This window comes from Pinus tabuliformis, chromosome Q (genome assembly GCF_031772625.1).
Source record: "Pinus tabuliformis cultivar Carrire ecotype Pingquan chromosome Q, CPIR1, whole genome shotgun sequence".
Lineage (NCBI taxonomy): Eukaryota > Viridiplantae > Streptophyta > Pinopsida > Pinales > Pinaceae > Pinus > Pinus tabuliformis.
Genome location: NC_142296.1, coordinates 955,934,759 through 955,950,845, shown reverse-complemented (window position 1 = coordinate 955,950,845; position 16,087 = coordinate 955,934,759). Strand labels below are relative to the sequence as shown.

Here is a 16,087-nt window from a genome sequence, read left to right as displayed (position 1 = left end):
AATCAATGCAGGATTCAACACTATTCACCAACCATATATTTAACAACCATTCAATTGCAAATTTTCAACGCGCAACCCCATAAGTCGTTCATTGTCATACTATACACTTGCCAATGTCATATGCATTCAAATGCATTCACTCAGGTTCAAGTAACAGGGTCGATAGTTCTTAACCACAACAGAGTTTCGACTAGCATTCAAGAATCCCAAAATTCAACACACTCATAACAATGCATACGACATATGTTTCATGCTCTAACCCAATGCTTTAAAACACATTAATTAATCGCTCCAGAACTCAATGCTGGCTTTCATAGCACGGTGTTTTGGTATCCAATACAACGCACTGCAAAATTTAACTGTTCAATGGAGTTCTATGTTTGCTCAAAGCATGCACAGACTCGCTCCTCCAAATGCAGCCCACAACTTCCACATTAAAACGCACACACAACACTATTCAATGTATCAACACATCAGAGTCTTCAACGCAGAGGAAATATGAATGGGTTATGACTTACACCACAAAACTCCAGAGAATAGAAAATCGAGGAGGATACACTAGCTTTTGCAGATTTGAGCAGTGGTGATGATCCTTCCTGGGTCACATTCTTACCAATAGACCTGATATTGATTAGTCAATGGACTAACGAAGAAACCGAACAGTCAACAAATTAACAGACAAGCGTTACCACGCTTCCCCTGCGCACAATGAAAGCACACATAGAGGCCATTAGCAAAAGCAATCTATCTACGACTTGCACATAATCGATCTCCAGTGTTCCAATACTAAGACTGTGATCGCAGATTTATTTATTTATTTTTAACTCCGTTCTTGGCCTGTTTCGAGGGTTGGGTGCTTTTCATACACTGCGAGCTTGGCAAACAACCATGATCACTACAGTGAGCTTAAATCCGTGGATAGACTCCATGCATTTCTCGGCAGAGCGTAACATCAACAGTTCAACGAAGTTTAATGCACGGATTTCATTCTTGTTCAACGAAGTTCACGGTCATACGGTCTTCAAAATATGAATCGGCCTAGTTTCAACATATTGTATACAAAGGTCTTAATGCAGAAAAACAACCAACGCATTGAACAAAAGCAAGGACTGGTGCATCAACAGGAAGCTATCACGAGTTTAAGTGCTTCATTCCAACGCATAGCAGACTATTGTTTCAAGCTTCCAGGAAAAACAGAAACGTGGAACTCCAATCATATATGCTTCACTTTAACACAAATTCAACTTCTTGTGGCATCTCGTTTGCGACACATTGGATATATTCGAACCAAACACAAAAACGACTATGATTTGCAGAGGTTACACACCATTCAACGAAGGTATGAAGGCATCATATGCAACTTATCAACACTAAATGCACCATACATTGCTCCCTTCAGTACACACCATACATTGTAATACCATCCATACGCATCACAAATACACCTTCCAAACTTCAAACGGTAGTTTAAAGCAAGTTAAATTGTTTTGGACAGAGGGAGAAAATCACTGCATATTCAACAAAACGGCCAGTTTTCAATGCACAGAACTCACACTGTTGTTTCTTATGATTTGACAGTGCACCAAGGGCCAACAGATGCAAAGAGTGCCCAATAATGAGAAAATAGATTTCTGATAGAGGCCAAATTAGTGGAGCGTTAGGTCAGGCACACATTGAAAAAGCTCAAGTCCAGGCAAGAATGAACACACGAAGAATAATGGACATGCAGAGCTTTGAGAGACAACAAATAGGAAAAACTGACATGTACAAAGAGCGTTAGAGCGTTGCATTGGTAGAAAGGGACATGTTTGACAATATTCCTCTTTGCAGTCGTAGGTGCTGGTCTTCTCACAACAGGGGAATGGAAAAACTGACGGAGGTAACAATCTCTATTTTAACAAATGCTCATAATGGCATAAAATCCACAAGGAGAAGAGCATTGGTTTACAAAGGCCACACATCATGGCTCCGATACCATGTTAGACATCACCATGGCGAAGACCAAATATGAAGGATAAGTATCCAATACATATATTATTCACAAGATATACATTTTATAATACGTTGGAGTCACTGTTGGATTCCATATTCCAAGGTCTCTTGGACTCCCTTTGACTGGTCACATTCCACACCAACTCTTAGAGGATTAGGTGTCCAACATCAAGACTCTAATGTTGCTTTGGATGTTGATATGACTAATGTTTTGGCTAAGGTAAATGTACAAGTCCCTCTTTTGGAGATGGCAAAGCTTGGGCCTCAAAGGAGGCAATTTTGGAAGGCTTTCAACTTTGAGGAAGAGGCTGAGGATCATCCAATCATCTTACAAAACATGTATTTTGACAAGAAAAATGGAGGACATGAACCACTTTTGTTGTCCTAAATGATCAACAATCTCATTTTGCATAATTTGTTGAAATATGTAACTAGGTTCGGTCTTCATAATGACATATGTAATCATGATTTTATATATTTAATGTAATGAGAAAAATAAATTTGTTAGTGTTTTCTTGAGGCATGGGTTTCATGCTCAAGAGGAATTTATTTTATAGTTCAAGCTCCCATTGAGAGCTTCTAGGGCTTACAAGTCATTGTCATGTATGAAAGACTCATTTGGGCATGTTACATATTGTAAAAAGAATTTATTCGAGTCAAAGTCAAGTCAAAGAGCCCTCCAAGACCAAGTTATGATGCAATATTCTAGTCGGCCTACACTCAAGAACAAGTCGGCCTTAAAGGAGCAATTCGACCCAATGAGAAGCCTATATAAAGGAGGCATCGCCTTTAATTCGAAGACACACATCACTCACACTAAAGTTTGATCACAAGAAAGAAACGGAGTGCAAAGAAGAAGAGGACGAAGGAGGAAGAGAAAAATGAGTTTCTGGGGTTGTTTTCGGGCTACTTCTCTCCACACGTGCGATGCAATTAGGGTTTATGCTGCTGCAGTAAAGCCAAATTACAGTAGTGAAGTTAGGTCATAAAGAAGAGCTATTTTGGAAGCCAAATTCTCTAGGAGAGAGAATCTGTCCAAGCGAAGAAGAGATGACCTGGAATACACCATTGTTTCTCACACAAACAAGGGTTAGGGTTTCTATAGAAGAAGCTGCTGGGCAAGTCGAAGTTGCAGAAGAAGTTGTTGGGTAGGTTGAAGTTGCAGAAGAAGCTGTTGGGTAGGTCGAAGTTGCAGAAGAAGCTGCTGGGTAGGTTGAAGTTGCAGAAGAAGTTGTTGGGTAGGTCGAAATTGCAGAAGAAGCTGCTGGAAGTTAGAATTTGTAGAAATTGCTGAAAGCAAGGTTTGACTTGGTCTTGGAGGGTCTTGGTCAAGGGTCAAAGGTCTTGGAATTTGTTAATTGAAGGTCTATAAGAAGAGAAAGAATTCCGGTGGGTTTTCCTGATCATGTGGAAGATATCACACCTTTCCCATTTCCTAGATCCATTAAGAAGGCCATGATCACTAAGAACCATAAGAGTGTGAATCAAGACCATTCCAAAGGGGCCCAAAGTTGAGTAAGCCTCCCCTTTCCCAAGATGTCTGTCACATTAAAAGTTCCAACAAAAGGCAGCCAATTACAAAGAAGCAATGGGTCCAAAGACCAAACAAAGAATACCAAGTAGGTGATCTTGTTTTGATTGATAAGGACCCCATTCTTGTTAGGATCCATGGCAAAGTAGGTATGAGTTATTTCTATATTGCTAAACTTGATGGTGAACTTTTACCTTCATTGGTAAAGGGGAGCCACTTAAGTCACCTGACACAGGGACACGAGACGCGAGACACAAAAATTCAAGTGTCCGACATGGGCACGTAGACCCCCCAGAACAAGACACGTTATATATTATTTTATTAAAAATATATATAAATGTATTAAAAATTAATACTAAATAGATATTTCTTACACAAATTCTCATTCTTGATACAAATTCAAACATAGATCTAGATTCTACATTGTAAATTTAAAATTTGTAAGTTGTACAATGTAACATTATGCATACAAATACAATTGTGACAAATTCATCAATAATCCAATAGGAGAAAGACAAGAAACTACAACTTTCTCATTAAGTCATCAAAATCAAAACGTGTTACATAGGTAGACTGTAGTAGCAATGCCAATGGAAAATAGAAATAACAAATACAAAACAACTACAAGGTAGTAGGTAGTTCATGAGTCATCAATCATCATCATCATTAAAAGCAACATCACTGTCATGGTCACCACTGCTCTCCTCTGCTACATCTCCTCCTCTATATCCAATGTAATCTCTTCATTTGTTGGTGCAAAGGATGACCCCGCAAGAGTATCACCATCATCAAAAGTGACAGGCTCTAACACTGGGTAATTAAGATCCAAGTTGGCCAATGCCAACTCAACACTACTGTCCAAACCCATATCATCAAGAAAGAATCCTACATCTTTGTCTTTCCCTTCAACCATTCATTCCTCTGTCTGTAAATGAGATGAAGGTTGGTGTGCACATACACCAATGTCTCTGCCCTGGATTGCTCAAGCTTGCTCTTCTTGACACTATACAAGTTCCCATATGTGCTCCAATTCCTCTCGTAACAAGAGGATGAAGCCACCTGAGAGAGGAGCCTCATGGCTCACTGTTGTAGAGGAGGGATTGTTGCCCCATGAGTTGCCCACCAAGAATAGGGCTTCTTAGCCCCCTGTCTCTAATCACATCCAGTGCCATTGGAAAACTCTGCAAAGGCATCCTCCACCTCATCAAGGGATGCTCTATCTTGAAATATCTGCCTCAATGCATCCTTCCTCCACTGTGAAATTTCACCATCCATGTGAGGAGGGAATTTGTGGGAAGGTCCACCATTCAACCACTCATGGTTGTAGTATTTTGGGTTCAATGAGTGAGCCAAACAAAGCAAAGGTGTGCAATTATTTTCCCATTTGTTGACAAGAATATCATGTATGGCGGTGAAGAAGGCCTCTGATGATGTCTCATACTTGGGGCACTCACTCTATAAATAATGGTCCTCACAGACTCAATCATGGAATCCCATCCCTCATAAACCTCTCTTAGGATGGGTTGGTCTGTATCTGTAAATCGCAGCAAAGCAATGATAGGGTACATGATCTTAATAGTGAGATCTAACCTCTCGCACCAAACATCATCTAACACTGTGCCCTTGACTCTTTTTGAGGCTGCTTGATCTTTCTCCAAAAAGACCAAAACTCTGAAATAACCATGGCCCCAAGAGCGGTCTTGATGTTCCTCAACCTCTTCAACATGATGAATGAAGAGGCAAACCGTGTATCTGCAATATTCAACAATGATAGATGGGTGTACTCCAGTATACGCTCTAGGACACACTAGACACGAGAATCCCACGTTCTAGAACACACTGGACACGAGAATCATACACGTGTCCTAGAGAATTGTGTTTGATTCATGGGATTCGAGACACGAGTGGGGGGGGAGGATGAGTCTAGTTTCATAGGGAGTCACCTTACTTTGATGGTAACTGACTTAACTATGCATATTAGTTAGTTGCATTGCATATTGTGTGAGAATTCTAACATCCTGCATTCTCATATTGTTGTGTTTCATTACAGATTAGATTTCATTTAGATAGATTTTATTTTCTATATTGATTGTTATCATCATATAAAACATGGGTAATAACCTACACCTAATGCACTTGCTCCCAAACAAGTTGACTTGGATGTGCAGGTTACAGGTCTACAAGCCCAAGAATTGCTGGAGTTCTCGTGAACTCCCCATTCAAGTATGGATCATGCACTCTATTGTGAGCTCATGTCCTCGAGTTGGAGCCAGATGTTACCCACCAAAATTGGTAACCCCATAAGAGAACTTTTCTCCTACATTTGATAGTTAAACAAATAGCTAGCAAGTCAACAACCTCTAACAACCACTATCCGACGATGATATGCCATGTGCCTTCGCCATTTGCATCAACGATGCACCTCTTTCCATTCAGCATTAACACTTGGATGAAGGTGGGCTGCTATTCAAAAGGTACTTTGATCATTTTGCAATCGGGTACTTATACTTGTTTGTTTTGGGCGTTTAGTATGGATAAAGGGGTGATCTGAAAGATTGATTGAATCTTGACTGTCAATCTGTTCTCTCACCTTACTATGGGGTTAATCTTTAGCCCTAGTCCAGTGGGACCTCCTTAAGGCCTTAGGGTTATAGGAGAGGCATTGCTTGGAAGACCATAATTGAGATAGCGTGTTCATTGTCCCTTACACCATACTTAACACTTTCCATGACACATTACATGCCCCATATCTCACCTCCATTCTTCGGGTCTAACTTGTCATTGGTTCTTTGGGATTTGGCACCCATATGTTCATATTCCTTGAGTAGGGCCATCAAACTATTTCCCTAGAGGTTGATGCAACTAAAATAATGAAAAAACATATCATGGCCACAATAAAACGAAAAGAAGAAAATCAATATGCAAAAGATGGTTGAGACATAAGATTAGCACGCGAGCAAAACCCTAACATGAGCTCTATCCTCCTCATTGGCCATCACTTGGTTCCTCATCGCATGGTGCTCCTTCACATCGAAAGGAACCCTTGCATGTCCCAACCCTGATGAGCGATGAACTATCTCATCTTAAGGGGTAATATAAATGCTACATCATAAAGAGCAAGCTCTAACCCTTGAGCTATATGTGGTAATACAAAGCATTATCAAGAAGAAGTAAAAGGCGCACAAGAGGGGTGGAAAAATCGGACCAAGCAGGATAATTCATGCCTCTACAATTGCTCCCTCCTTTACATTCATACCCTCAGGATGTGGACATCCCATCAACTAGCCCCTTTGACCATGGCATTTGGCCATGAAGCCTTTCACCTCCATTATCACATATTTAACACCTATTGATTGAGGGGTTGACCTTGGAATTGTCATTTCCCCTTGAGGGTTGGAAGCACCTGATAAGATTGACCATTAGCCACCTCTATCAAGGTAGGGAACACCTTTATGGAACTTTGTCTAGTTAGATATTGGAAGTTGATCATTGTTTGAAGTATTAACATGCCCTTAGCATTCAAGTTTTGGTCCACTTGGACACATGCATGATCTTAGTCTCTGATGGATGGTTGCTTTCACTTGAGTACATGTTGTTTTTGTTAGGTGGTCCACAACAGCCCAGGCCTTAAGGGCACCCACTCCATAGGTACCCAGGCCTTTCAGAGAGATATATGGCTTAGCAAATGTAGCGTTGAGAGTGTTGAGCCTCTTGAAAACATGAGTAGATGTTACATGACCTAGAGCACCCTCGGGATCCAAGACATTGGTCTACTTTGACCTAGCACAGAGGATTCTTCATGATGACACCACTAGACCCAGTGTGTCCCTAGGCTGGCCTTGACACAACCTAATGGGTAGGACCTGATTCAGAGCTCATATGAGGATGGTCTCCCATTAAGAGACTAGGGAAGGCTTGTTTCACTGGGAGAAGCTTTAACGCTAGAGAGAGGAGCCTTTACTTGATAGTTGGAGATCCATGGAGACCACATGATGGCATCCTAGTTGTTCTTGGGACCCCAGAGGAGGATTTAAGGCCTTCCCTCATGTTTTGGATGATCTAGGATCTTTGACACCTTTTGACACCTCAACACACCTTGGCATGGCATTTGGAGTTGTAAAAGGGCATGACGTTAGCATTATTAGAGGCTACAACTCACAGTGTGGGCATTTACTGGTTATTTTGTCATTTAGCTAGTGGGTTGGCATGTAACCCAAGTTTATCTTATGTCAAACTTGTTGTAGACCTAAAATTAATTGAGGTAGACCTGATATAAATAGAGGTCACCTCATTTTCATTTGAATCATCACTTGTGGATCAATTTGGCCTTCTTAGAGATTTTGGCCTAGCTGAAATTTGTCTTATATCTTGTGGAGATGTGATCTTTTGTGGAGTTTTTGCTTATGCAGCTATTCTTTTTCTTTGGAGATGTCATTTTGGAACAATAAGGGATTGGTTCATACATTTTTCTTGTAAGTATCCTATGAATTTGAATATCTTTATGGCTATTGCATGGAATGGATATTGTTAGGGTTTCAGTGTGTTAGTTTTTATTGATAATTTTTCTATGAAACCTTGGCAATGGTATTGTATGTATTATTCTTTTAAGATTTTGTGTGACAATCCCTTGAGTGATCCTTCATGTTAAACTCTCTTCAATGACTTTGCTCCCTCATAAAATGATAGCTAGGGTATGAAACTAGAGTTTTTCATATTCCCTTACTCCATTCTAGGGTTTAGTCTTCTCCTAAGTAACTCTCCCTCTAGAATTCATCATTGAAGGTCAAGCACTAGCTTTTTCCACATCGTTGATCACACCATTAATCATTCCATAAATTAAATTTCTTTCTCTTTCTGATTTTCGACCTCTTAAGGAAAGCCACTAGGCTGGGGTTAGGGCTAAAATTCAACTAGGATGCATGCATTGGCTTGTGGAAGAATTCAACACGTGGTTGGTAAGACATTGCCTCAGAATCATCCTTTTCCCGTTGCTGATTCTTCCATTCTAGGGCCAACATCATGAACCCTAGGAAATTTTTGCCCTTGGCAAACCCTAATCTAGCCCTAGGTTTCAACTTGGGGCTTATTCAAGGCATGTTGCTCTTGAAATTGATTGTATTCATCTACTCAAGCCTTTTTCTTGGCCTTGTGTACCTAGGTAAAGCTTGTTAACCTTGCCTATTCACAAACCCCAGGTGACATTGGGCCTTAGTTAGGCATTTGAAGGGTACGCTTTGCTTCCTTTAAGCTAGTTTGAGCCTTGTCGTTAAGTTGAGTACCTATCCTAAGCCTATCCTTGTCACCTTCAAGCCTTAGACTTGACATATCCATTAGGTGACCTGACATAGGGAAGCCTCCCTTGTTTTGAATATCCACTAAAGAGCAGGAGGTAGTGGCTGTGGTGACAGTGGGCAACACCTCATAGTGTTGTCACTTGGTCTAGCTCTTGCCTTGTGAGGGGACCTGCTATATTTTGAGGCAACACTACCAACAAACCGTTGAATTATGGACTAATGAACAACATGGGACTGCACTCTATATGTGGAATTGAACAACCGATGAATAATGTTGGAGCCTGCTGACCAATGAACTGGTTGGACCAAGCACCATGAGTGGACATCATTTCTAAAATTTAATTATTTATGTATATATGATGAGTCTTAGTTTAATGAACTTGTGTTATATTTGTACTTTCTCTCTCTTTTGGGCGACTTAGTCTGAATTGATCAGTTAATTTATTTGATTTTATTGGAAACACGGTCAAACTTGATCACTGTCACACAGTTTTGTACTCTATATATATTTCTTAATACAAATAAGTATATATACTATAGATATGTGTAGAGTTCCAACTATCTCCTCCCATAATTGCATACTTGTTCTCACTTGCTTTTCTTTTGTCTTCCTCTTCATTTGCAGGTGTTGTGCACATATCATTAATATTTCAAAAAACTAAAAAATCCCTAAAAACCATTACTTGTGCAAAACTTGAGAATCTCTAGTATCTCCTGCTATACCCATTGTCTCTTGTTTCCGGTAACATAGTTTATGAGTGTATGGTGGTAGCTGTTTTTGAATGGAATCCTATAAGGGTTGTAGTCTAGTGATAAAAGCTGTGGTGCTTACCTTCTTGCATCAAGAGACAATTTAGTTTCCAGCGGGGCATATGATCAGATTCTATGAGTCAGATCACTCAAAGCATTCTGAATTTCACATAGAATTTTAACTAGTACTCAGTGAATGTATATTATATGCTCACTTTTTCAGGTAGTGGACTATGGATATGAATGATGCAAGATGCCTGGAAAGTATTGAAGCATTTTCTGAAAAGATGAAAAATTTGAAAGACTTGAGCCTTCTAGTGAAGACATTAGTCATATGGGCTACATCAAATTATTGTTTTACTTTGTTCTAAGTTCTAACTTCTGCGCTATTGACCTGTTTTGATATGCTATTAGTTACAGGGATTTATGTCCACAGGGATTTAGTTACAGGGATTTGAATCCAAGCATAGCAAATTGCGTAGTTTGTTTTTATTGTAAATTTGATATCTTGGCATATAGGACTCGATGACATCTGGGCTGCAGATTTATAATATTATATTCTATTTCCTGTGCCAGGTCTTACTCAGCCAAATTTGACATGCCAGTTTTCCTAATGTTTATGTTCTGCAGTTCAGGCTGGAGTGCTATCAGGAAGCTCAGGATTGGAAGCTGTTCCTCTTCCCAAATTTCAAGGATTTGATTTCCTCAAACGGATGCAAGGTTGGTTTATGCATTCTCTTGCTATCAATAAGATTGCTTCAGAATTTTCTTCTCCAAGCCCTTTTATAAATCTGATAATTGAGGGAGACTATGAATCTCTTATGCATATTTGTTTTCAATGATTTTTGTTATGCAGAAGAAAATAAAAAGAAAAATGAGGCTTATGACGGAAAATTCAAGTCCTCTCCCTTGCTTCAAGAGCTACTAAAACGTTCCAAGGCTAATTCTGAAAGGTGAATAAACTTATTTCCAGCGAAGGAATGTGCTTAGTTCAAAGCGTGTAATTAATTTCAGGAATCATTTCGTTTTTGTTTTATATCAGTCTCTTATTATAAATGCCTATTCTAGCCTGCACTGTCTGCTTCACACTCACTGGGGTATTGTTAGAACTAATGACATTAAAAATGTGTAAAAACTTACCTCATGCATTTTCGTTCATGAGTTGGCAATGTGTCACATATGTAGATAATGAGAACTCTTTTCCAGGAACAAGCAAGAAATTCAGGACAAGTACTGCGAGCGAGGTGCTGAATGGGGTGTTGGTGACTGTTCAACAATAGGGATGTCAAGAGATGAAAGAGAGGCCTTTATGGAAATGCTGAGGAAGAAAAGGGCTCCTAACTAGTATTTGGTTCTCTTGCAATGTTCTTAAAACGTTCTCTTGCATCTTTGGGGGGAGTAAAATTTAAGTACAGCTAATTATTATTCTATTTTCACGCCACAACCTTTCTTGATTGATTGTTCAGTTCTTTTCATGGGCTGTGAAATTAACAGTGCCAGTAAAATTGCATCAAGTGGAATTCCTTAGAAGTCTGATGATGTGTGGATATCAAAGATCACATAAACTCCCCTTGTTTAAAGATGATCGAAATATGTAATTTTCCAGTGCTTATGATGGCAGATAGTGATGGTAGGCATTGAGAATGTTTGTGGATAATTCTCCCTACTCTTCAGTTCGGTTATGTGATTCACTTGGGTACTATTCACACTCAGTTGGGCACTGGGAAATTTTTGGGATATTTGGTGTTCGTCCTAGAAAATTTTATGTAGTCATAGATATCCACTGCTTATAATGATTTGAAAATGTATTTTAGTCTAGGAGTCAGTGTCTGGATAATATAACTTAGTTCTAACAGTGTACCTTGTGAAATGATTGTTTATTGAAGTTAAAACTTGCCCTCTAGGAGATGGGCTAGGTATAGTCTAAACTATTTGTCTTACAGGAAAATGGGAAGTGATTTTTCAGTCGACTTTCTGGATGCAGCAAATTAAGTCAATCTAAAACAAGTAACCTCTGGAGATTCAGTTTAATGCATATAAGAGCTTGGAAGCAGTCCTTAATGATACAGAGATGGCCCAGAGCATTTGGAAACTCATCACTTTTCAAGATTTCGAGAAGATACCTTAATGATCCAATTATTTTGTCATCAGCTGAACATACTTTTCTGATGACGTGGATGTGAAAAGAAGCATCCATTCAAGATTAGTTATTATCTTATCCATCCAATAAATAGAGAGTTTGGGGAAATCATAATACAGTATTTAGGATGTTTACGAAGCAATGATCTGAGTTTAATGTTTTTTTTTGGAAGCTTATTTAAACTGAGTTTAGTGTTTTTTTCATAACTTGTTCAACTGGCCAAAGTTATGTACATTGCAGATATTGCTATGTAACCTCTGAGGCATGGATACATGTTGCATGCTGTACAAGAAATTGAGCATCAATATTAATGTCTAGAGACAACTGAGGACTCTTGATAGGAAATCGTTGTAAAGAGACCATTCTAGCGGTACAATATTTCAGAAATTATGTTTTTAAATCAGGGACGTATAGAAGAGTTAACAGAAATATCTAAAATATTAGACATAGAGCAGTGCATCAGACAAAGAGTAAGGTATAAGAGCTAGTATGTGATAGGTATTAAGAAGTAGATAAGACTACTATGATGTGTTATGCAGTAATTAACGGAATCTTACAAATTGATTAGATTCAGGTTAAGGAAAATCAACTGACAATTGTCTATTTCATCCTTGGAAAACATGATCAGAGTGCAAGCCTGAGAAATCAGTCCAATTCAATGGCAGTGATGCTTAATGGAATATATGATTTTATAGAGGGTCAGTTTTTAATAAGGGTGATGGCATGTAATGTAATAGGATTGATAATCTTCTTAATGAAAAGGGGATGATAAAGATAATTTTCATCTCCCAATGCATTCTATTTTCAATTCAATGAGATAGATATTGATTGGGGCATAAGGCCTTCATAGAAAATGGAGTGGTTTGTATCACGGGCAATTATTGTTGGGTTGTGTTATATTCTTTCCACGACTAGCCCACGTAGTTAACTGGGGGGTTAGAGGGGGGCGGAGCCCCCTCTTCGTTGCGCCGATTGCGTAGTGGAGGGTCACAAGGGGTTTGAGGGGTGTAGGCAACCCCTCTCTATGGGGTTCGGGGCAGTGCCCCGAATTTTTTTCGTTTTGGACCCTATGTTAGGTTCGGCGAACATACCTATGGTTTTGTGCATGATTTTCACACATGGTTTTGGACGCGATGGTTTTTGGTCCATGGTATTGGATGCTTCAGCGTGTATAAATATGTATTGTAACATTGAAAGGAATATAATGAAAAATCTCGCTGGTAGTCCCGGTTTTGGGATCCAGGGGAAAATCTGTGTATATGTGTTTTATGTGTTATGTTCTCGCATTGTTTATTTTCTGTGTTTTAGAATTCGTGTGCAGGTAATTTCTGTATGGGGTTAAAACCTACATTTGGTATCAGAGTTGTTTTGGCTTCAAAGGGACGCCTTTGTTGCTGAGGGGTTTTGCTCGGGCCTGTGGTAGATCTGCGGGATCGATTCTGGTGGTGAAAGAAGATGGCGACCAATGGAAAGATAGAGATTGAGAAATTTAATGGTCAGAGTTTTGAGTTGTGGAAACTCAAGATGGAGGATCTGTTGGTGGATCAAGATCAGTGGATCGCGGTAAATCTGGGTACTAAACCAATGGGAGTGTCTGATGAAGAATGGAAGAAGTTGGATTGGAAGGCAAAGAGCACAATACGATTGTGTGTCTCAGATTCAGTATTGCTGAATGTATCAGGGGAAGCTACGACGAAGGCTTTGTGGGACAAGTTAGGGTCTTTGTACCAATCTAAGTCTCTGGTGAATAAACTGTTCCTATGGAAAAAGCTGTATAACCTGCGGATGAAAGATGGAGACTCGGTGACAGAGCATCTAAATGCGTTTAATACTGTGGTAAGTCAGTTATCGTCTGTTGATATCAAAATTTCAGATGAAGTGCATTAGTTTGTTGTGTTCTCTACCAGATTCGTGGGATAGTCTCATTATTGCAATAGGTAGCAATGCAACTGCCTTGCAGTTTGATGAAATAGTCTTATCCTTGCTAACGGAGGAGATGAGACGGAAAAATATGGAGAGCCAGAATGGTGATGCCTTGTCTGTATGAGGACGGTCCCAGAACAAAAACAAAAATAAGTCATCAAGTGGGAGATCTAAATCTAGAGGGAGATCTAAATCTCCAGGAAAACCTATAAAGGTGGTTTGCTAAAAATGCGGAAAGGAAGGGCACTACAAAAGGGACTGTAAATCTAACGCTCCTAACAAAGGAAAGGGATCTGATGATGCTCCTTCTGTAGAGGTGAAAACCACTTCAGATGAATGTGGGAATGTGTACTTGGCTTCTTCAAGTACACATGTAGATCATGAGGCATGGTTGATTGACTCAGGTGCATCCTTTCACTTCACTCCCCATAGAGAGTGGTTCTGCGAGTATGAGAAATATGATGGTGGTGATGTCTTCTTAGGGGATGACAAGAAGGCTAGAATCGTTGGTTGTGGAAAAGTAAAGTTGAAGTTGCAAGGTGGAAGGGTCAAAACACTTCCAGATGTTCTGCATATTCCTGCATTAGCTAGAAATCTGATTTTTGTAAGCAAGATGGATGATGCAGGTGTAAAAACAGTGTTCGAGAAGGATACCTGCAAGATGGTTGGGGGGGCACTGGTATTGATGCGGGGAGTTCGAATTGGAACTCTGTACAAGCTGCAAGGTAGCACTGTTGTTGATAGGTGCAACAATTCTGTGGTTCCTGAAAGTGGAGCAGAAAATCTAGTGGTCTATGGAGAGAAGACCATGTTGTGGCATCAAAGGCTTGGACATATTGGAGAGAAGGGCCTTCGAATACTTCATGGTAAAGGTATGGTAGAAGGTATGAATAATAGCTCTCTGGATTTTGATTTCTGTGAAAATTGTGTACATGGGAAGCAAAATCGTGTGAGTTTCCCCTTTGATGGTAAGAGAGCGAAACAAATATTAGAGCTTGTGCACAGTGATGTGTTTGGACCTGTGAAGGTTCCATCACTGGGTAAGTCTGTGTACTATGTATCATTTATAGATGACTTCTGAAAGAATACATGGATATATTTCCTTAAGAAGAAATCTGAAGTCTTTGACAGGTTTAAAGAATTTAAGGCTCTGGTGGAAAACTAGACAGAGAATAAGATAAAGGTGCTGAGGACAGATAATGGTGGAGAGTTTTGTAGTAAGGAATTTGAAGAATTCTGTAAGAAGTGTGGTATAGCACGATAAAAGACTACTCCATATACACTTCAACAAAATGGAGTTGCAGAAAGAATGAACAAGACATTATGGAAAGGGCAAGAAGCATGCTCAGTGGTGCCGGGTTAGGACAAGAATTCTGGGCAGAGGCGGTGGAGACAACATGTTACCTGGTGAACAGATCACCTTCATCAGTGTTGGAGGATAAGACTCCACAAGAGGTATGGACCAGTAAGAAACCCTCTCTTTCACATCTGAGGGTATTTGGATGTGATGCATATGTACATGTTCCAAAGGAGAAATGAACCAAGTTGGATAGTAAAGCTGAAAAGTGCATCTTTATTGGGTATAAAGATGGTTTAAAGGGTTATAAGCTTTGGAACCCAGTAACAAGGAAGGTTGTGTACAGCCGAGATCTGGTGTTTAGAGAGGTGAAAGATGTTATTAAACATGAATTTCAACCAAAGGAACCTGAGAAGATAGATTTTGAGCTAACGGAGGAAGAATCAGACTCTACAGTAGAGGAGGAATCAAAAGATGAAGAGCCACAAACTCCGGGTGTGAGAAGATCAGTTCGAGAAAGAAGGTAGCCAGAAAGGTATAGTCCATCTGCTTTCTGTTCAAATTTTGCTTTATCTATTACTGATGATGATCCCAAACTGTAAAGGAAGTAGTAGATTCAGAGGATGGAAAACTCTGGAAAGAGGCCATGGTTGATGAAATGACATCTTTGCACAAAAATGAGGCTTGGGATATAGTGGAGTTGCCGGCTGGAAGGAAACCCATTGGCAGTAAATGGGTGTTCAAGAAGAAGACAAATGCAGAAGGAAAGGTGGAGAAATACAAAGCTCGGTTGGTAGCAAAAGGTTATTCCCAAGTGTCGGGAATTGATTTTGGTAATATTTTTTCTCCTGTTGCCAAGGTAACTTCTATTAGATTACTTTTATCTGTTGTTGCTACTTTTGATTTTGAGGTAGAACAGATGGATGTGAAGACAACATTTCTTCACGGGGATCTAGAAGAGGAGATCTACATGAAACAACTTGAAGGCTTTGCAGTGAAGGGTAAGAAAGAACTGGTATGCAAGTTGAAGAAGTCTTTGTATGGGTTAAAACAGTCACCAAGGATGTGGTATCAGAAATTTGATACATTTATACGGGGACTTGGCTTCACCAGAAGCAAAGCAGATCATTGTGTGTATTTTAAATTAATTGGTGACCGTG

General features: G+C 39.6%; 1 protein-coding gene across 1 annotated transcript in view; it reads left to right on the top strand.

Moving 5' to 3' along the window:
- Positions 1-11,279, top strand: part of LOC149222655 (uncharacterized) — a 32,917-nt gene extending 21,638 nt beyond the window's left edge. The window contains exons 2-4 of the mRNA XM_089385542.1: positions 10,198-10,287; positions 10,424-10,520; positions 10,774-11,279. Of these exons, the coding sequence (XP_089241668.1) occupies positions 10,198-10,287; positions 10,424-10,520; positions 10,774-10,912 (326 nt within the window). The 3' untranslated portion in view covers positions 10,913-11,279. The remainder of the gene's footprint in view (positions 1-10,197; positions 10,288-10,423; positions 10,521-10,773) is intronic.
- The last annotated feature ends 4,808 nt before the right edge of the window (positions 11,280-16,087 follow it).